Raw genomic sequence first — 21,303 nt, 5'->3', positions numbered from 1 at the left:
GGTGAAGAATGTGCGAGGAATTGTTATGGGGATGGTCTGGAACAGATACAGCAGGCGTGGCAAGAAGTTCATCTTGACCACCTGTATTCTGCCCAGCCAGGAGATGTGTGGGTATGCCCATTCCCTCATGTCTGCGTGTAGCTGTGCGTGCATCGGTGTGAAGTTCTCCCCGTACATGTCCCCTGCCTTTCTGGTTAGCCAGATGCCCAGATAGCGGATCTTGTGTGCTGCCCACCTAAAGGTGTAGCTTTGTCGCATGTGTGTTGTCCTGTGTTCCGGTATGCTGATGTTAAGTATGGATGATTTTGTGTTGTTGATTTTTAAATTAGATATGGCCCCGAAGTCATGTAATGCCTTCAAGATGTTGGGGAGAGAAACCTCCGGGTTCGATATGTAAAATAGCATGTCGTCTGCATATGCCGCGATTTTGTGGTGGGTCTTTCCCACCGTCACCCCTGTGATGTCTGGGTTTGTCCTGATGGCCTGTAAGAGTGGTTCCAGTGCAAGGACGAAAAGCAATGGGGATAGGGGGCAGCCTTGGCGGGTGCCATTTCGAATTTCGAATGCCGTTGTCAGTGCCCCGTTCACCACTACCTGTGCGGATGGTTGTGTGTATAGGGCCTCTATCCAGCCTCTAATTCTGGGGCCCATGCCGGTTCGTGCTAGTGTTCTAAACATGTATGACCATCCGACTCTGTCGAAGGCCTTCTCCGCGTCCGTGGACAGCAGGAGGAGGCCCCCGTGAGCGTGTTTCTGGCTGTGTATCAGAGTGAGGGTGCGCATAGTGTTGTCCCGTGCCTCTCTCCCCGACACGAACCCCACCTGGTCCGGGTGTACCAGGTGGGGCACGTGTGGTTGCAGTCTGTTGGCCAGTATTTTGGCCAGAAATTTAAGGTCACAGTTGATGAGAGAGATGGGTCGGTAGTTTCCGCAGTGGTCCCCATCTCTACCCTCTTTTGGGAGGATGGTGATGTGAGCTGCGAGTGATTGTTTGGGGAAGTGGTGTCCCGCCCTGATAGCGTTGTATGTGTCTACTAGGGGGGTGTAGAGTATGTCCGCAAATGTTGTGTAGTAGCTCCGGGGTAAGCCGTCGGGGCCTGGGCTTTTGCCCGGTTTCGTCTGTTTTATTGCGAGGGCCAATTCTTCCAGCGTGATCTCCTCTTCTAGGAGGTCTGCGGTGTTTTTGTCTAGTGAGGGTAGGTCTTGTGTTGTGAGATAGTCATTTATTTTATTCGTCAGGCGTTCGTCGGCAGCCTGTGTCGGTGGGCGGGGCAGATCGTATAGGTTGGCATAGTATGTTTTAATTATGTCCTGGATCTTCGTGGGTAGTCGGTGTAGTGTGCCTTTATCGTCTCTAATGCGCTCTATATATGTCTGCTGTCTGCGTTTTGCTAGCATCCTAGCGAGTAGTTTGCCACTTTTGTCACCATGTAGTGCAAAGAACGCTTTGTGTCGCAATGCGTCCCTGAGATGTCTCTTCAGTAGGAGTTGGGTCAGTGCCCTGCGGAGTGTAAGAAGTTTGTCTTGTAGTGCGTGTGTTTGGGTGCCCTTGTTTTGTGTGTCTATCTCCTGGATTTCGGTGAGTATTGCGGATATCTCCGCCTCCCTTCGCTTTTTCAGCAAGGCTCCTTTTTGGAGGAAGTGACCTCTCGCTACGCTCTTGTGGGCCTCCCATAGTATAGTCGGTGTCGTTTGTTCGGGTGTGTTTAAGGTGAAGTATTCTCTCAGTACGGTGCTAATGTCCGCCTTAATGTCCGGTTGCGTAAGCAAGTGTTCATTTAGGCGCCATTTGGTCACCCTTGGTCTGTGCATCGGGGACGTTATCGTGATGAAGATTGGTGCATGGTCCGACCACGTCACTGTGCCTAGCTCCGCTCGCTCAACTAATGGGAGGTGGAAGTGAGTCATAAAGAAGTAGTCAATCCTGGTGTAGGTGTTGTGGGGGTGGGAAAAGAAAGTATAATCCCTTTCATCAGGGTGGTGGGCCCTCCAGCAGTCAATCAGCTTTTGTTTAGATAGGAGAGTTTTAAGTGCTGTTAAGTGTTGGGTCGGGATATGAGATGTCCCCGATGAGGAGTCCCATCTTGGGTCCATAGCTACGTTGAAGTCGCCCCCCAGGATGAGTACCCCTTCCGCAAATTTCTGGAGTTTGCGCAATGTGTGGGATAGGAACCTATAGTGTCTCTGGTTGGGGGCGTAGATGTTGGCAAAAGTGTAAGTTTGGCCTACTATCTTCCCTTTCACGAATAAGTACCTGCCTTCCCTGTCCGTCAGTATCTCTTCTTCTATGAAGGGGACTCTCTTGTGCATTAGGATCGCGACCCCCCGTGCCTTTCCCCCCTGGAAATCGCTATAAAACCCCTTCGGGAACCTGTGGTCGTGGAAGCGGGGTCGTGCCCCTTCTCTAAAGTGGGTCTCCTGTATGTAGGCTATGGACGCTTTTAGAGTGTGGAGTTCGCGTAGTGTAGTCGACCTCTTTTCAGGTTTATTAAGCCCTTTGGCATTGATGGACACTAATGTGAGGTTTGCTGGTGTGAGTGACATGTTTGGTGTGTGGCTGTGTGTGTGTCTATGTCTTCAGTCGTTTGGTCTCGGGGCGTAGGATGGGAGGGGGGTGGGGAAGGTGGGGAGGGTGTTGGGAAGTGAGGGGATAAATAGGTGTAGGAAATAACCGTCACCTGGGTGACGTTAGGGTTATGGCGTCGAGGTGTATGCGTGGGCCTGGGCTGTTTTGCGCGCCCAGTGCCCCTCTCACCTGAATGTGGCGCCTATCCCGTTGGGGTGTGGGAGGAACACCGAGAAGTGTCGTGACCACGTGGGAAACTCCTTCCCCAGGTGGTCCGGTTCTCGTTCTCTTCCTAGTCTGGGTGGTCTGGGAACGTCTGCCTCCCATGCCTCCCTGTTCAGTGGCTCTAGTCGTGATCGTAGGTGGCTGTCTCCGCCTATGGACGTCTCTGCAGTCGAATCGTCACCCTGGGCATATCTTCAAGTAACACAAGAACAAGAAACAATAAATAATAACATAAGTAAACCTTCATAAACATTCAAGTTAGTACTGCGCGGCTTTGTGGGCCGGCCGACCCCCCCGCTCACCCTCCCCTTCCACAGTAAGATGATGGTGCCGTAATACAATAGTGTTGCTAATGCTAATACCTACAAAGTTGGCTATAGATCACCCCCTGCCTCCAGTTATTCCCAGTTACCCTAGCTCGTGGTGATAGGTGTCCCTGTGCCCTGCCAGCTCTCCCGTGCTCTGGATGGGTATCTTGAGTGGTCTGGGCATGTGTTGGAGCCTGTGTGCGAGGTGGTCCGCATGGGGTGACCTACGGTCCCCTTTCCTGTGTATCTGCTCTCTAGGCTTTACGGAATGTCCCCCCCTCCTCCCTCCTCTAACCTCCTCCTCTACGGGCCGATAGCGGCCCTGTCAGTTCCCGAGTGAACCGGGCCCACGCCTCTCCCGCCCGCTCCTGCTGGGGTCATCACGGGTCCGGTGTAGGAGAAGCGTTTGCCCAGCCCAGTCGGCCTCATCTTGTGCCCGTCTCCCTCCCGGCCCTTGCGTTATCTGTTACCTTTTGGCTGTACCTGCCCACCCTTCAACCCCCACCCCCTCCCCAGGTGGTTTAGCCAGTCCTGTGTTAAGAGTCCAGCATATACTTGCGAGTCTTTCGGTATGGGCGCCGTCTCGGTTGTGGCCGGGGGCGGCAGTCCTGTGATATATCGAATGATTTGCAAAGTCCGGGCCGCACCCGGGGTTTCGTAGTTCCGAAGGCGGGTGTCTCCGAAGGAGGGGTTTCAAAGTCCTAGATAGAACATTAGGTATAATCCATAAGGTGGGCATTCCTCGTGTCCAGGCATGGGGAGTCCGTGTGAGTTGTGATAGTCCGTTTCTGGTTAGGATTCTGCTATCGTGTCAGGGGAGTCTCTACTGGTGGTGGTCGGCCGGTGTCGTCCGCCATCTTGGCGTGTGTCGTCGGTCCCCTCAAAGTTGGGCCCCCGAGGGCCTCAGCGCCTGTTGCCGCGTAGTTCTCCGGGTCTGCGTACTCTGTGGTTGGGGTGGAGCCCCTCGAGCAGGCGTGTATGGTGCCAACGGGTCCGGCCACTGTAAGGGTGCCGGCGTGATATGGAGTTCTGCTGCTAGGGCATTCAGGTCTTGTCTGTCCTTCATCAGGAAGGGGCCGTTTGGTGTCTGTACTTGTAGCCCCGTGGGGAAGCACCAGCGGTAGCGCAGCTTATTTGCTTGTAATTGTTTGGTGAAGGGGCGTAATGCTCGCCTGTAAGCCAGCGTGGCTGGTGCCAAGTCGGGAAAAAGTTGTACCTCGGTGTCACCAAGGTGCACCGTTCCTGCGTCCCTGGCCTTTCTGAGTATGTCCTCCTTGAGTTGGTAGCTCATCAAACAGCATATGATGTCGCGCGGTGGGGTCCCTTCCGGACCTTTGGGCCGTAGAGCCCTATGTGCCCTTATAAAGTCAATGGGATCATGGTGTGTGCGGCCCAGTATGGAATTGAAAAGGCCGGTCAGCGTGGTCTGCACTGGGGCGGAGTTGTCTGCTTCCTCCGGGATCCCCCGGACTCTGATATTCTGCCTCCTGCCGCGATTGTCCAGGTCTTCCATATGGCCCGCCATTTGCTGTAGTTGGAGGGTGTGGAGTCGTAGCGTGTCCGTGTTCGCAGACTGCGCCGCTGACATGTGGTCGCAGTCCGCCTCCACTTGGGCGACCCGCTGGTGTAGGCCTCGGATTTCCTCCTTGAGCGTTTGAAGCTCCGTTGAGATGGAGGTGCGGAGTTCCGAGTTGGCCGCTTTTAAGTCGGCTTTTGTGGGTAAGTTGCGTAGCATTTCCATCCAGTCTGAGTGGTGGGCAGCTGGGTCGGCAGGCAGGTTGTCCGCCATGATCCCGTCTCCGTTTGGTGTGAGTGGGAGCGGGTCCTCTGGGGCAGTTTGGCTCGTGTAGGCCTGAGGGTCTGCGTCCGCTTGTGCGGTCAAGAATTGCCTCATGGAGGGGTTTTGAGACCTCCTGGGGGTGTCCGCTTGTTTAGGGGGTTGAGAGGGTCGATTTGTCTTGCCCATTTTCGGGGTGAAAGTGTGCTTTAGGCGGTGATTTAGCGGAGCCTTACAGGGAGCTCTAGGTCTATGCTGCCATCTTCCTTATTTATATTTAATGTTGTGTTATGTACACAAATAGGGTATCAAAGGAAAGCTCAATTTCTCATTTAAATGTATCGGTGCATTTAAAACAGAAATTATTACATTGAGCTCTTGTTTGAGGGGATAACATCACCAATAAAACATCAGGCAGAACTGATGAACCCAAACACAAAAGTCCAGCAAAGACCTTGGTCACAAAAGCGTCTTGGTGCTCAAGGGGTTAAAATAAGTAACAGTTAAAGGAAACTAACTTGTATGGAAATTACACTGTTGAATAAAACATTGAAAATCCCCTATAACTTGTGTTATATTTGGTGTCCCTTTCAATTTATATTAAAGATTGAGCAGATTACATCAAAAACAAGTTCTGAAAACGAAAAGCCAGGGAAAATATTGCAAATCAACAGGAGAAATAGAAATCTTCTTTCATTTTGCCTCTTTAGGTTTTCTCTATGCTGACTGCCAGGTGCAAAGAACAGAGCTTCCAAAAAAAGACTGACGGGGAGCTAAGACAGAGGCACCCAGTCACAGGATACAGTGGATTTTGACATTTTTAGGGATTAGTAGAGATCTTTGGGAGATACGTTGATGCATTTCCCTTGTAGGGTTACATATAATGTTCCAGGGTGCATGCCACTTGGACACTTTATAATGTACTATTCAAATAGAATTGCCCCGGTGGCCACTGCAGAGCAAGGCAAAAAGATGATGCTTGGGCTCTCCAGACATTGTGGATCCACCAATTGCCTCGATACCTGTGATCATTTTTACTTAACTTTTTTCCAGTGCCGAGACTCACTTGGTGCTGCCACACACACCCCCTGTGAGATCATCCGACAGGCATCGCTTTATTACCTTATTAGCCAATCCAATCTCTTCCCTATGATCAGTATTAGAGGACGTTCTACGTTCTCGTGCAATGCATGAGGTCGGACATCACATAAGCGAGTCATACTCTGTTAGGAGTTTGGAAGCACCTTTAGTAGCTGTCAGGAAGACAGCTACTAGATATATGTTTAGCCCTGCATTCAACACATTTCTTTATCTAAGTATCAAATGTTTTACACTGCAGGGCTAAAAAAAAACAAAGTTCCTTTTAACAGAAATTCAGCAAAACTTTGAGCACTGGTTTTATCTAATCAGTCAGTGAGGGGGACAGTGTGTCTGTGGGGGCTGTGTGTGTGTGAAGGGTGGATATGGTCTATGTTGTGTGTAGATAGGTGAGATGTGAAAATCTCTTAAAGAAACTCTATAGTGCCAGGAAAACAAACTTGTTTTCCTGTCACTATAGAATCCCCTTTGTCAGGGCCCCCTCCCCCTTCAGTCACTTACCTGGGACCAGCGTGGAGGTTGCTCGGCGCATTATTCAATGCTTTCCTATGGGGAAAACCTGACGCTGGAAGTCCTCATGCAGAGTGCGAGAAAGTCCAGCGTCAGATAACGGACTAAAAGTCAGTTTCAATTCCGGAAGGAGTTAACCCTTAGAGGTAATTATGGGAGTTTGCACCCAGACCAGTTCAATGAACTGTAGTGGTCTTGGTGCCTACAGTGTCCCTTTAATGTCTCCCCCTCCCTTCTTCTTACCTTTAACAAAGGGGGGGGGGGGGGGGAGAGAGAGAGATAACGCTGCAAGCCCTGGTGGTCCTGTGGTAGAATGTTCACTTTAGCCTGCAGCTCCTCCGACTGCAGAGTGACTCTCCAGTGAGCACGGCACTGTATCGGAGCGTTGCTATGGTAATGCGGGGCATCGCTCAAGCCGGTCTGCACGCGGGAGGAACACAGAGCCTCCCAGGCTCTTCCCTTTCTCTGCTGGAACTAAATTCCAGCAGGCCAGTCACCAGCCCAAAAGGGCTTACAGCATGGCCGGCTCTGCATGGGCCGGCAGGGGAGATGAAAGGATCTCCCCTGCTGGCCTTGGCCCACAGACATTATGGCCCAAGGCCATCGAAGCCCACCAGGCATTTTCTGCAGAACCCACCACCACCACCTGATATCCCAAACCGCCAACTAGTGGGCGAACAGGACCAGGTTGACAACCCCTGGGCTAGAGGAATAAGGACCCCTTGCACCTTGGGATGGTGAGACATATCACTATATGGGGGATGTAAAATGGCATGTCGAACCCCATAATTGTATAATTAATTAGCGCGCCCCTCTCCCCTTGGGGAACAGGTGGGAGCTGGGGGGGGACCAGATCCCCCACTGTGATTATTATTCTTAAGATGCGTTTTGTGAATAACCCAATAAATGACTGAAATCCAACCAGACTGCCAATTCTCACATTTACAAACGCCAAAACCGGTTTAGTCTTCCCAACTGAAACCGCACCATTTGGCCTGTGCATTAGGCGTAAAAAATAAAAAAATAAATCAGTGCTTTTTGCATTCTGAATGCCATGGAAAGTATAGGATCTGGAAAACCTTACAAAGCACCGATATTAATCAAAATAAGAACTAAACGCATCTGTTAGGAGACACATTCGCAAATTCTTGTACAACGCTACGGCATTTGTTGGTGCTTTATAAATAATAATAATAATATCCCAAGCAGCCAGAGAGCAAATAGTTAAATGGAAAATCCAAGCACCGTGGCCATTTAAGTGTTTTGAAGTGGTTATGGTTCTTGCCTTGTATATTAGGGGCAATGTAATGGATAACAGACAGTTAGTGACAGAGGACCACCAGGCTGTAATATGAACATATAAACAGCAAACAGGAGAGGACCTGTCACCATTAATATTAGTATGTCACATGCTGCAAGGCTTTCATAGCTGGTGTCCCAGGCCTCCTTCCTCACCTTATGTTGGTTCCCGGTATCCAGCTCTATGGCACGGTTTGCCAGCTTCATTGCTTTATGGAGAGGCCGCAGCCCTCCATCTCCAACCGGGGAAGCCATGACAATTAATAAAGGGGAAGACCCGGAACCTTGTTACAGTGATCGCGTTTCCCGGCCGGAATGAAAAGGAAACCGTACCGCCGCACGGAATGAAGCCCTGCGGACCGCGGCTACAGAGCGCCCTCTTCTGGGGAGAGTGGTGAAAGGCAGTACTGTATGTGTAGCACTGTGACAATGGCAGGAGACTGACTCAGAGTTGTGCACTGCAATTGCCAGCATGCTCAGCCAGTATGAGAATTACTGTCTATAGTGGCAAGATGTGCTCTGTCTATTTTAACATTTTGGGCTGGAATACACTTATTTGGTTATTTACTAAGCTGTGAATTGGGAGGAAATCAGAGTGAATCACATAGTTTTATGGCACTCTTAGTTTGCCATTAATAACATTTAAAGGGACACTATAGACACCAGAACAACTACAGCTAAATGTCCCAGCAGACCTTTTAATGTTAACACTGCCATTTTACATAAAAGGCAGTATTTACATTGCTGGTTAGTAAACATCTCTAGGTGCAGTCACTCAGATGGGTACTCGAGGTGCCTCCTAAGTAAGTGCTGCACAGTAGGCAGAACTGACATTTAGCGTCTCTACGCTCTGCATGGGGACGCTGAATGTTCCTCATAGAGATGCGCTCATTCAATGCATCTCTATGAGTAGGTGTAGATTTGCGCAGTGCGACGTTCTGCCGCACATAGCCTCCCAATGCTTTCCTAAGGGATTGGCTGAGATCATCAAGTTTTTATAAATAAAATAAAAATGTCTCCTTTTATGTGAGTGCATTATATTTATTTTAATTGCAACACTATTGGTTTAAAAATTACTACACTATGTTATTTTTTTTTTTTTTTATTTGATTAGCTTGTTTGTAATCGTTACCACTACGCAAGTTGGTAAGGTAAATAAAGTGAAAAATTTTTTTTGTCTATCTATTTGCTATGAATGTATGGATTAGATTAAATCTCATGCACTATAGATTGATAGTAATAATTATTATTTATTATATTATGTTAAAACGCCCAAATGATAATTGTCACCAATATCTGCTCCATAATCATAATATATATTTTATTTTTATATATATTTTGAAAATATATAACAGATTTATTCATTATTTTTTTGAAACCTTGTAAAAATAAAATATTAGAATAAATTCTCAGAAGCTAGTGATGTAATAGAAATTGATGTATTTGTGTAGTGATAGAATATAAAGTGATGTATTTGTATAGTAATAGTGAAAGAATATACAATGATGTACAGTATTTGTGTACAGGCAGGGTATCCCCAGTGTCTCTGAGTGCAGGGGATCCCCAGTGTCTCTGAGTGCAGGGTATCCCCAGTGTCTCTCAGTGCAGGGGATCCCCAATCTCTGAGTGCAGGGTATCCCCAGTGTCTCTCAGTGGAGGGTATCCCCAGTGTATCTCAGTGCAGGGGATCCCCAGTGTCTCTCAGTGCAGGGGATCCCCAGTGTCTCTCAGTGCAGGGGATCCCCAGTGTCTCTCAGTGCAGGGATCCCCAGTGTCTCTTAGTGCAGGTTATCGCCAGTGTCTCTCAGTGCAGGGGATCCCCAGTGTCTCTCAGTGCAGGGGATCCCCAGTGTCTCTCAGTGCAGGGGATCCCCAGTGTCTCTCAGTGCAGGGGATCCCCAGTGTCTCTCAGTGCAGAGGATCCCCAGTGTCTCTCAGTGCAGGGGATCCCCAGTGTCTCTCAGTGCAGGGGATCCCCATTGTCTCTCAGTGCAGGTTATCCCCAGTGTCTCTCAGTGCAGGTTATCCCCAGTGTCTCTCATTGCAGGGGATCCCCAGTGTCTCTCAGTGCAGGGGATCCCCAGTGTCTCTCAGTGCAGGGGATCCCCAGTGTCTCTCAGTGCAGGGGATCCCCAGTGTCTCTCAGTGCAGTTATCCCCAGTGTCTCTCAGTGCAGGTTATCCCCAGTGTCTCTCAGTGCAGGTTATCCCCAGTGTCTCTCAGTGCAGGGGATCCCCAGTGTCTCTCAGTGCAGGGGATCCCCAGTGTCTCTCAGTGCAGGGGATCCCCAGTGTCTCTCAGTGCAGGGGATCCCCAGTGTCTCTCAGTGCAGGGGATCCCCAGTGTCTCTCAGTGCAGGGTATCCCCAGTGTCTCTCAGTGCAGTTATCCCCAGTGTCTCTCAGTGCAGGTTATCCCCAGTGTCTCTCAGTGCAGGTTATCCCCAGTGTCTCTCAGTGCAGGGGATCCCCAGTGTCTCTCAGTGCAGGGGATCCCCAGTGTCTCTCAGTGCAGGGGATCCCCAGTGTCTCTCAGTGCAGTACCTCCTCCCGGCCGCTGGTGGCGCTGTGCGAGGTGTCCTCACTCATTGCTGGCTTGCTGTCGGTCCCCGAGCTGGATGGCGGGATGAAAGGAGAGCGCCGCGGGCGGAGCGCGGCCTGGCACCGGAGGGCAGCCCGGGGCACGGCACCCCTGGCACACAGCGCCGCTAGGCCTCAACCCGCCTGGGAGTCCGAGAAACCGGGGGAGAGCAGCTCGGGGGGAGCTGGAAGTAAGGCAGGGAGCATAACATCATTATTATTATTATTGTTCATGGCATGCTGGTGACTACCACGCCCAGCATGCTCAGCCAGGATCATGGCACAGCTCAACACTCAGAGGCTAGCCAGCAATCAGTACATCTCTACTTTGTAAATAATATTCCATGTGTGTGTATATAATTTATTTGTACACTCTATAAAACCTGCACAATCTCCATGTATCAGAATTGTATTAAAGGGACACTATAGGCACCTGAACAACTTTAGCCTAATGAAGCAGTTTTGGTGTATAGAACATGCCCCTGCAGCCTCACTGCTCAATCCTCTGCAATTTAGGAGCTAAATCCCTTTGTTTATGAACCCTAGTCACACCTCCCTGCATGTGACTTGCACAGCCTTCCATAAACACTTCCTGTAAAGCAAGCATGTCAAGGATCAGGAATGACCCCAGGGAGATGCCCCACATCGGCTCCATAAGGCAAGGAGCAATAAAGAAAATGTGTGTGCAAGAATGTGTGAGTGTCTGTATGTGTCTGTCAGCGTGAGTCTGTGTCTGTGAATATGTGTGTGTCTGTGAATGTGTGTGTGTCAGCGGGAGGATCAGACGTGGCACAGGGTGGTAGGGGGGGTGCTGGGATTTAGTAGAGGTGGGGTGCTGTGGTTTAGTAGAGGGGATGCTGTTTTTTTTTTTTAATACTGTAATTTTTTTAAATAAACCTACGTTTCTATGAAAATTTACGGTATTTTTTTTTTGCGGCCCACATAAACTTAAACCTTGTTTATGTGGCCCGATCCAGACTTTGAGTTTGACATGTTGGCTGTAAAGAGTCATCGAAAGTATATCCTTCCTTTATTGCAAGTTCTGTTTAATTTAGATTTTCTTATCCCCTGCTATGTTAATAGCTTGCTAGACCCTGCAAGAGCCTCCTGTATGTGATTAAAGTTCAATTTACAGAGAAAGAGATACAATTGTTTAAGGTAAATCACACCTGATTGAAAGTAAAACCAGTTTGTTTGTTTTTTGTGTGTTTTTTTTTCATGCAGGCTGTGTCAATCAGAGCCAGGGGAGGTGTGACAAGGGCTGCATAAACAGAAACAAAGTGATTTAACTTCTAAATGGCATTGGAACCTGAGAGTCATGAGCTATACACTAAAACTGCTTCATTGAGCTAAATTTGTTTAGGTGACTATAGTGTCCCTTTAAATAGCTGTGTATGCTGTAGATTAATAATAAGACATTATTTAACCAGGAAGGATACATTTCACTTTTGCTAGTGTTTGAAATATACATCTTATTTATATAAGATGAGTCAATGGTAAAGTACATTTTGTACACGCGTGTGACATCGTCAACCCATGTTGTCACAGCGACTGCAGAGAAATGCTGTATAAGTGTATGTGTGTACATCCCATCAGAGGTGCCGTAGGTGGCACCGCAGGAGTTAAACTGATTTCCACACCGTACTCTGGTCCTGGATTTTGGATTGGCCCAATCCAACTTAACTGCATGCATAATGAGAAAGATAAATTCTATTTTTAAATTATTGATTGACAGCAAAGTTGAGTTTTCCTATAGCTGCACTGATTTAAAATTATTTTTTTTAAAATAAAATTCTGTAGTTGTAGCCCACTCTCAGAGATAAGAGTGGGCTACATGTTTGGCTCTACGTCATACATTTTGCAATAATACAAATTAATTTTCATGCCTAGTGAATTTTTCTTTATTAAAAGACAAAATAAAATAGCTGAACATGATATTACCTGTTAAGCGACAGCTCACCGTCGTAATTGTGTGACCATTTACAAATAAGGAATCAATGGTTATGTTTGTGAAATTAAACACATGGCATTTTTTTTTTTCTTAAGTCACTGGAAAGGCGCTGAGTACTGGTTATTGTCGTCTATGCCATGGGAAATTCTCTTCTCGAAGCCTGCGCAATGCATTTGGTAAGTTTCCAGTGATTGGTCGGAGTTCAGAGAAGCAGAGGCGCCTGGATCAAGTATTCTATGCGGACTTTCAGCAGCTGGTGGGAGTATCGGTCCGCAAAGACCCAGAACTTCCACAGTTTGTGTGCAAGGACTGCCATGCCCAGTTTTACAAGTGTCGAAGCGTGCTCAGGACCTTTATCCAGCGTGTGAACACATCTCCCACCAAACCACACAGCAGCAGAGCAGAGTAAGTTGTCTGTGTGCTGCACTGTGTCTTTAAATTGGTTCTAATGTCACACTTTTCTTGCCTTGGGGACTTGAAAGATTAAAGGGACACTTTACACAGCGTAAACCAGATACCAGCGATACTTTATCATAATTCAGTTATTTTAATGTTGACAAAACAGGGCTTTTTTTTTTTTTGTTTTGTGTTGGGGCCCTTTCTATCATAAAGTCAGGAAATACACTTCCAATACCAATGGGTTGTTAAGTCTGTGCTGAAGTAATTGGGACTTGCAGGTGGTGAGTCCTGGGAGTAAGCACTTTCACATCCCTTTTACATTGGGAAGTGCTCCATTGTGTCTCTGTGATTGAGAATGGTCGTAGGCAATGCTGTGAGCTCCACGTCAAAGCCTTGTTGGTTTTCCTAGCACCACAACCACTTCAATGCGATTTTCAAATGAAAAATAAAACCACTTTATTTAAATTGCTCATTGGGATTCCTAGCCTCAATGTGTGATGAAACGATAATTGAAATCCGTTTTTCCTCTTGTTGCTGCATTCTGATTGTTCTCTGGTGCTTTCATGCAATCATGACACCGTTGCAATGTATGGAAACAGTACAGCTTCTCTCAGTCCCCCTGTATGCTCTACAATGCTTACGTCTTGGAGCAGCAGATGTTAAAATAGGATATTTAAGTTTATAAAATATGTGGATATGTCTAAAGATTCTGTTTTTATATAAATGGAACCTATTCTTAAATATTACTGTCTCTTCGATCAATAGACCCCGGTTTGAGAGACTGACCAAGCATTTTCTTACTCTCTCAATCATGTAGTACCTGTTTGCTGGAAGGTGGATCTTAGTTTAACCCCTTAAGGACCAAACTTCTGGAATAAAAGGGAATCATGACATGTCACACATGTCGTGTCCTTAAGGGGTTAAAAAAAAATCAGCCACCTTCTCACCTGACTTTTTCTTGTGCCATTTAGGTTTTTCTAAATTATGCAAAGTTTATAGAAATGCTGAAACCAATAGCAGCTTGACACTATATGACAGCATACAGGAAATGAGTTGGCTGTATACTGAATCGTGAAATGTAAATCAAAATAGCAGCGTTTAGAAAAAAATCTCCAACTCTACAGTTATAGACGAAATATAGCAAAATGTCTGGCAGTTGTACATAGTTCAGTGAAAAAATAATAATTATATATACGTGTAAATATTTAACTCCACAACAAATTATATAGAAATCATTAGGCAATATCAGGTCAGTCTAACAGCCCGTTTGTATGAACTAGATACTTTCATGTTTCATAATTGAGCACTGAAAATGCAGCTGTAACAAAACGTTTTTCAATAGATACAAAAGTAACAGATATACAAAAAAACATTTTGTTATTTAAAGGCCAAATCCAAATATCTGGTAATCTGCGACCAATTTACTACATTCCCAATCTGCAATATAAGGCATGCCTTACATTAGTTTCCTGGAGTTTCTGATTGTTTGCATGGTTTGTATTGTAGTATATCATTTTTGTTTTTCAGCAGTGACCTGCATAATGAAGTAAAATGCACAACAGAATCATGTACAGGTAAGATATTTGGTTTTCCATTGTTTAAATTGTCTGCATGTTCAGGAAATATTTGTAAGTTTAAGGGGGTTCTCTGAGCACCAAAACCACTCCAGCTTAATTAAGCAGTTTTAGTGTATAGATCATGCCCCCCACAGTCTCACTGCTGCTGGACACTCTACAAATATTTGCACAGACTGCATAAGAAGGTATGCGTCTGCACTGATGGAAGCGGTGTCTGTAAATCCCTGAGAGTCCTGTAGAGTATGTGATATTTGGTATGCCTATCTCAATGACGGACATGCTGTTATCCAGACAAGCTGGTTGGTGAGATACCAATTAGCTGACTGCACTGAAATACCAGGCTATTTTAAAACCAGTGTGTGCGCACAATGGGAAACGGTATCTTTGTCTAGGTCAAATGGATGTTCAATAACAGAGTAGGAACAGACCCACTTACTGCAACAATCCGTGTTTAATAATGGCCCACATTTATGTGATAACTTTCTTTAAAATCAGCCATTCAATTTTAAATTGGATAACTTGGCAGCAAATAAGGATTTGCCTTTTGTGACTATCCAGATGCCCATTTCAAGTCAAATTCATTACTTCTTCTCTGATAATTGCAGCACATTCCCTTGTAAGTAAAACCATTTAAATCTATGTATTTTTGACTTCTGAATACAGGTTTGTGATGGCGGCAATGCTACTGTTGGGCCATTGATAGTTTGTGTAATGTAATGAGAGGTGGCGATGGATACAAATGATTGATAGCCATGGCAGGTGTGTACATGCAAGGTTCCGATTTAGACATAACATTCTCTCTCTTTCTATATATTTCTGTGTGGAGATTTGATCACATCAAGCTCTGATTGTCTGCTTGGACTGGTGAGCTGGACACACAACCATGCTGGGAGCTGCCATTCTCTACCGAGCCTCCAGCAAGTTATATCCACACAATACTGTGGCATCATCCGGGCAGTGTGGGGATGCAATGGAGGACACGATTACATCATGGAAATGGACTCTGACACCAATGCCTCACCTACCTTACCAGGGCACGCCAAGCCCACCCTAGCAAGTGGCAATGGGACACACCATATAAGCACAGAGACTGTACATATGCCCTCAGTATGCATCTTGTCGGATAGAACGGACACCAGTCCACCCCTTCCTGATATTGTTGGAGTAGGGAGTTTCCCTCCACAGAGTCAATCACCTGCACTGCCACTAGACACCCCAGCTCCTCGGAGTTGTGCGCTGGACCCTTCACATGGTAAGATACTTTCAAGACATAAAAGTTTTTTGTTCTAAACCACATCTCTTACAGGAGATCATTGTAAGTAGGAAGGGCAGGATTAAAACCTGAACATACCCTCATTATTGGTCTTACATGAAAAAACTGAACTATACGTCATAAATTACAATCTCCAATAAGCCAATTGTGGCTATAAAGAGGGCAAATTTCATTTGGACAGTTTTTTTTTTTTTTTTTTGCACTAACCTCTGCTGTACCAGATTTTCGCTGTCACTTGGTTGATTTTTTTGTGAAGCTATTTCTGCAATTTTTGTTTACAGTAAGCGATATCTTACACATACCCTGCCAATCCCCATAGAATATAAAGTGTCTCCTGTAGCTATTTCCCGTGCGGTGCTACCGTCACTAAATCTGATGAAGTCCGCAGCTGATGTAGAACCGAACGGGTATTATTGTAAACCGATGCATAGCTTGCCAATTGTTGTTTTTTTTGTTTTTTTTTTTAATTCCAAATCTACCACTACTACTTTGTACTAAGATCGAAAGATCTTGGTAAATAACTTCTTGAAAGTACCTACTGAACGTTCTGTTTTTTCCCCTTTCTTTTTATTTACATAAGCACATGCCGTCAGGAATCGGCCACGGGTTTCACATGAAACCAGAAAGGCAGATGGCAACTACCTCTCGGACGGGTGAGGATTCATTTGACAATTGTCTTGTGAGGACATTTGAGAGACGTATGGGGAGAGGAGCCTAGTTTTCTTAAGGGGTAGCTACAGGAGCATGGCAAAGTACTAATCATTTAGTAGTGACCGTGGAATCCTATAGGCTCATCAGGAGGATATCATTACTCAACTTTAAACTTCACTCAGTGTTCTTCTGTCTAAGATCATGTTATGGGGTGGGTGAGGGGCAGTATGTTCCCAAAAAGTTCACCAAATGTCTTCTTCTCTTGTACAGAGATTTCCAGAGCAGGGAGAACAGAGAAGAGCAGGTGGACCGGCTGTCCTCCGATGACTGTTTTGAAGAATTGACAGAAAAGAGGTAATTTCCAATAAAAGCAGGCTTCCTTCCTTCCTCTCACGTGCTTACAGTTTGCATGTTTGACTAGGACTCATGATTGTCATGTGGCCAGCTTGTATGTTATTGGATTCATGTGAATTGGCTTTATTAGCATGCAAGTCAACTGTTACACTCCAGTAGTCTTCGGCACAAACTAAAGGGAAAGGAATCCTTTCTTCACATAAACAGTGTGATGGGGACAGTCTTTTTCAGCTCGTGGACCATAAGCAATCTTGCTCATTGAGTTGGTTATAGCAAATAGTCTTTGGTAAGTAATGCAGATTTATCAAATGAGGGATAATATGACACTGAAGCACAATGTGTTTGTCTTTTCTGCCTTTAAGCACATAGTAAGTGTTGAAGATTTGTATATCTTGTTTTCACCAGGAGGGATCTTCACAAAAGAAAAGAGTCTGGAGATACAGGGAAAAGTCCATCAGAGCCTAGACCAAGAAAGAAACCTGGCCCTAAACCGGGCTGGAATAAAATTAAGCAAGAGCGGTACGTGTTGGTACAATGAGAGAACAGTAACTGTTTGCACAGGATGAGAGAAATCCAAGAGTTCACATGCTATGTCACTTCTGGCTGTTTTCAGGGAGGAACTGCCTCCAATTTACAAATGTCCTCACCAGGGCTGCACTGCGGTTTACAGAGGAGCTGATGGTATGAAGGTATTTAAAAAAAAAAAAAAAAAAAGTAAATTACCAGTTCTGATCCCTCCAGCATTGCAAGAACCTACAAATTACCGATCACAGTCCTACATTTATTTTATAACTCTTCTCTACTCAAACAGAAACACGTTAAGGAGCAACATGAAGAGGTACGGGAGCGGCCATGCCCCCATCCTGGTTGCAACAAGGTATTCATGATTGACCGGTACCTCCAGCGGCATGTTAAACTCATTCACACAGGTGAGCGCTGTATGTGCCTCCCCTTCTCTTAAAATCCATGGTTCTTGTGTTTTCTCTGCTTAACTGCAGTGTCTTTTTCTCCCCAGAGCAGAGGAATTATATCTGTGATCAGTGTGGCCAGGCCTTCAAGCAAAGGAAGCACCTCTCTGTTCACCAGATGAGACACTCTGGGGCAAAACCTCTGCAGTAAGTGCATCCAAAATCCAACCGACCCCTAGAGTAGAGAGTATATCAAACCAGAACAAACAACTTCACACCAACAAAAATAAGTGCAGTCGCTGCAATCTGTCATTGCTAAATTACTCAGTGGTAGAAGGTTCCTAATGTCTGGGGGGGAACGGTGGAAGAGGCTCCAATGTGATATAGAAGTGTAATTGATCAGATTTTAATAAATTGATGTATTCATTGCAGTCATTCTTAAAACAATACTCTAAATACCATAACTTCAAATAAAGTTGTTATGGTGCTTGGAGCTACCTGCTGCTGGCTTGCTTTCAGTGGTCAAACTGGTTAACCTCACATTTTTCCTCCGAACATCTGTTGCAGTCCGAGATATTAAACAGGAATCCTCAGACAGGATCGGCGCTGATGGGCTAAGAGCGTCAGCATCAGTAGCTTCCCATTAACAAAACAGAGTTAAATATTTTTTCTAATTCTATTCTTTGACTCGGGAGCTACTGCTAGGGTGAGAGAGTCGTGTGCTGCCTCAGACTGGAATGGATGCTGAGGGAGCTAGACATTAGGGTTAAACCGTTCATTAAAGGGACACTATAGTCACCTGAACAACTTTAGCTTAATGAAGCAGTTTTGGTGTATAGAACATGCCCCTGCAGCCTCACTGCTCAATCCTCTGCCATTTAGGAGTTAAAACCCTTTGTTTTTGAACCCTAGTCACACCTCCCTGCATGTGACTTGCACAGCCTTCCATAAACACTTCCTGTAAAGAGAGCCCCATTTAGGCTTTTATTGCAAGTTCTGTTTAAGATTTTTTTATCCCCTGCAAGAGCCTCCTGTATGTGATTAAAGTTCAATTTAGAGATTGAGATACAATTATTTAAGGTAAAACCAGTTTTTTTTTCATGCAGGCTCTGTCAATCATAGCCAGGGGAGGTGTGGCTAGGGCTGCATAAACAGAAACAAAGTGATTTAACTCCTAAATGACAGTGAATTGAGCAGTGAAATTGCAGGGGAATGATCTATACACTAAAACTGCTTTATTTAGCTAAAGTAATTTAGGTGACTATAGTGTTCCTTTAATGCAGGGGTTCTCAACCCAGTCCTCAGGACCCCCTACCAGTCCAGGATTTGGGGATTACCTGGGTGTGTCTAAGGTGTTTAGAAAAAGGGGGGGGGAGAAAAAACACCTTAAACACCTTAGACACACCCAGGTAATCCCCAAATCCTGGACTGGTAGGGGGTCCTTGAGGACAAGGTTGAGAACCCCTGCTTTAATGGTTTTATCCCCTGAAAAATAAGCCAGCACCAGTCATCTGGCACCATAATAAACCTCTGCTTTTTTTTTTCCTTCCTGTATCCACTTTGAATTTGAAATGTTCATGGTGAGGTTTTGATACCCAGCTCACCCTCTTGTCTTTATCTGCAGGGCACTGCTACTATTATATAGTGTGATTGTGGTTGGTTGGAGCCTGCCTTTCTTTATTGAAGATATGAGTCACATTTTTCTTTTACTACTCTAGATAGAGACTATAGCGTTAGGAATACAAACATGTTTCCTAATGCTGCAGTGTTCCTTTAAACACCCTGTGCCATAAGTTAAGTTAGAAAATGCAATCTTTTGTTCAGGAAGTGTGTAAAGAGGCTGTGTGAGTCACAGCCAAGGCGGTGTTGCTTGGGCCAAAAAAACAAATTCATTTAAATCCTAAATTGCAAAAAATTGAATGAGATTTTAGGGATATGGTCTAACTTAATGAAATGGATTTGTTGTGTAAAGTTGGGTTGGTACTTAGGGTCTCTGTTACGACTTCTATATGGAACCATATTATTACATTAATTCATATCCACTACAGCAGTTATATTTGGTATGGTATAAGAGAAAGTGGGATTTGTTTTTTTAATCTACACATTTAGAGATTAAAAGTTAAATACTTTACAGAAGTACTAATTGTGGGTGACTGGGTTTCTTTACAGCTTGACCGTAGATGTAAAAAGCTTGTGTCCTGATGTCTTTGCAGATGTGAAGTGTGTGGGTTTCAATGTAGGCAGAGAGCGTCTCTCAAGTATCACATGACCAAACACAAGGCCGAATCTGATCTGGAATTTGCATGTGACCAGTGTGGGAAGCGATTTGAGAAGGCTCATAACCTCAATGTACACATGTCAATGGTGCACCCTCTGATACAGATCCCTGCCACAGAAGCAGGGAGAGAGCCCAATGTCCCTTCAGGAGCAACAGAAGGACAACCACTAGCAGAAATCCCCCAGGAGCCTCCGCCTTGAGGGGGGACAAATCAAGAACATTGGTTTTGTAGTGTTTTTATCAGATTGCTGAATATAGCATGAGATGTCTTTCTGAGCCTTTTTTTAAATCCTGCTTTTATACTGCAAATCATAGGGCACAGGAAACATCCCACCGTATAAATCATGACCTGATCGTATGGCAATTGGCATTTTAGCTAGACCACACTTGCATTAATTGTGGAGAAAGTATATCCCCCAGCAGTGTAGTTGGAGGCGTTTTATGGTAAATATTGATATTCAGGGTCCATGGCAGGAAAATTATTTTCCTAATATTGGAAAAGGGTTGTGAAGCACTGAACTAGCCTATAAATAAATACTGATTTTATGGAAAAGTGGTCATGACTGATGTACAGCAAACAAAACAACCCACATCTCAAATTAAACACCAGTGAGAAAACAAGTGAAAAGAGAAATGTGTTATAACCGCAAATACACTTAATATACCGTGATAAGCACAAGATTTCTCCAAATCCTCTATACCACAAATGCAAAAAAGAGTCTACAAACAAAATACACATAGGATAATATTGTAAAGGTGAGAAAGTGATTTTGCCCTTAATTGCACTCACAAGATCTCAGAAGTACATGGGCGCGTCTCCCCTTGAGGTATCCAACGTCAGATCCTTGTAGTCTTGTTAGCAGATATATTCAAATATAAAAAGAAAAAGTACAACACTGTATGTACTGTACAACGTATTTACTTTAATTAAAATTACACTTACAAGAAATATATTCCCAAAGAGCATATTACTATAAATACATGGTAGATCTGGAACACAGGTGACGGCTTAAAAAAAATAAAGTCTTAACTGCTTGTTCCACAGGGGAATACAAAGTAAAACCAAAATAAGTACAAACATATTCCGACGCGTTTCGTACACTTTCTTCATGTAGATGGATATCTGCCTGTAAATCGTGCTATACACTCAATGCTTTCTGGAACAAAAGTGTACTATGAAGTACGCATGGGTTTTTAAAGGTATATTTGAAGGTAAAAAAAAATATTAAAAGGAACACTTCCAGCCTCTTCATTTTGTGTGCAGGAGGGTCCCATTACCTTCTTACCTTAATAGGTTAGAATTGATTTGGCAATGCCCTAACTCTGAAGTTAGGGTTTAGCCACCACCAGTTAACAGTGACAGTCATTTGACATAGAATTTCTAACAGTTTATTACATTAACAATCTAGGATAATTAGTGATTTATTATTTTTGTTCTCCCGTATTACTGGGAGTCTGCACCTTCTCCTTCTCTCGTAGCGAAAAGGCAAGTTTCATTAAAGGATTACTTCAGGCACCAGGACCTTTGAAGTGGGGTCTGTATGTGCGGTG

The 21,303-nt window shown here is 45.1% G+C and overlaps 2 protein-coding genes across 4 annotated transcripts in view; one reads left to right on the top strand and one right to left on the bottom strand.

Annotated features, from left to right (window-relative positions):
- Positions 1-8,052, bottom strand: part of VPS9D1 (VPS9 domain containing 1) — a 28,116-nt gene extending 20,064 nt beyond the window's left edge. For both annotated transcript variants that reach the window (XM_063437282.1, XM_063437283.1), the window contains exon 1: positions 7,940-8,052. In XM_063437282.1, the coding sequence (XP_063293352.1) occupies positions 7,940-8,038 (99 nt within the window). In that variant the 5' untranslated portion in view covers positions 8,039-8,052. The remainder of the gene's footprint in view (positions 1-7,939) is intronic.
- Positions 8,053-10,385: 2,333 nt separating this feature from the next.
- Positions 10,386-20,305, top strand: ZNF276 (zinc finger protein 276). Of its 2 annotated transcripts, none has more exons than XM_063437906.1 (11): positions 10,386-10,552; positions 12,408-12,717; positions 14,242-14,285; positions 15,115-15,540; positions 16,142-16,214; positions 16,483-16,566; positions 16,972-17,085; positions 17,180-17,255; positions 17,378-17,495; positions 17,582-17,681; positions 19,688-20,305. In XM_063437906.1, exons 1-11 carry the CDS (start codon positions 10,408-10,410, stop codon positions 19,950-19,952), a joined length of 1,755 nt encoding a protein of 584 aa, XP_063293976.1. In that variant the 5' UTR covers positions 10,386-10,407; the 3' UTR covers positions 19,953-20,305. The 2 variants fall into 2 exon arrangements, with proteins under 2 accessions (XP_063293976.1, XP_063293975.1); XM_063437905.1 differs by having other exon boundaries at positions 14,239-14,285.
- The last annotated feature ends 998 nt before the right edge of the window (positions 20,306-21,303 follow it).

The sequence above is a fragment of the Pelobates fuscus genome, chromosome 12 (genome assembly GCF_036172605.1).
Source record: "Pelobates fuscus isolate aPelFus1 chromosome 12, aPelFus1.pri, whole genome shotgun sequence".
In the NCBI taxonomy this organism is placed as follows: domain Eukaryota; kingdom Metazoa; phylum Chordata; class Amphibia; order Anura; family Pelobatidae; genus Pelobates; species Pelobates fuscus.
Note: the sequence above shows the minus strand (reverse complement) of the source record. Positions and strands in the feature narration are given on the sequence as shown.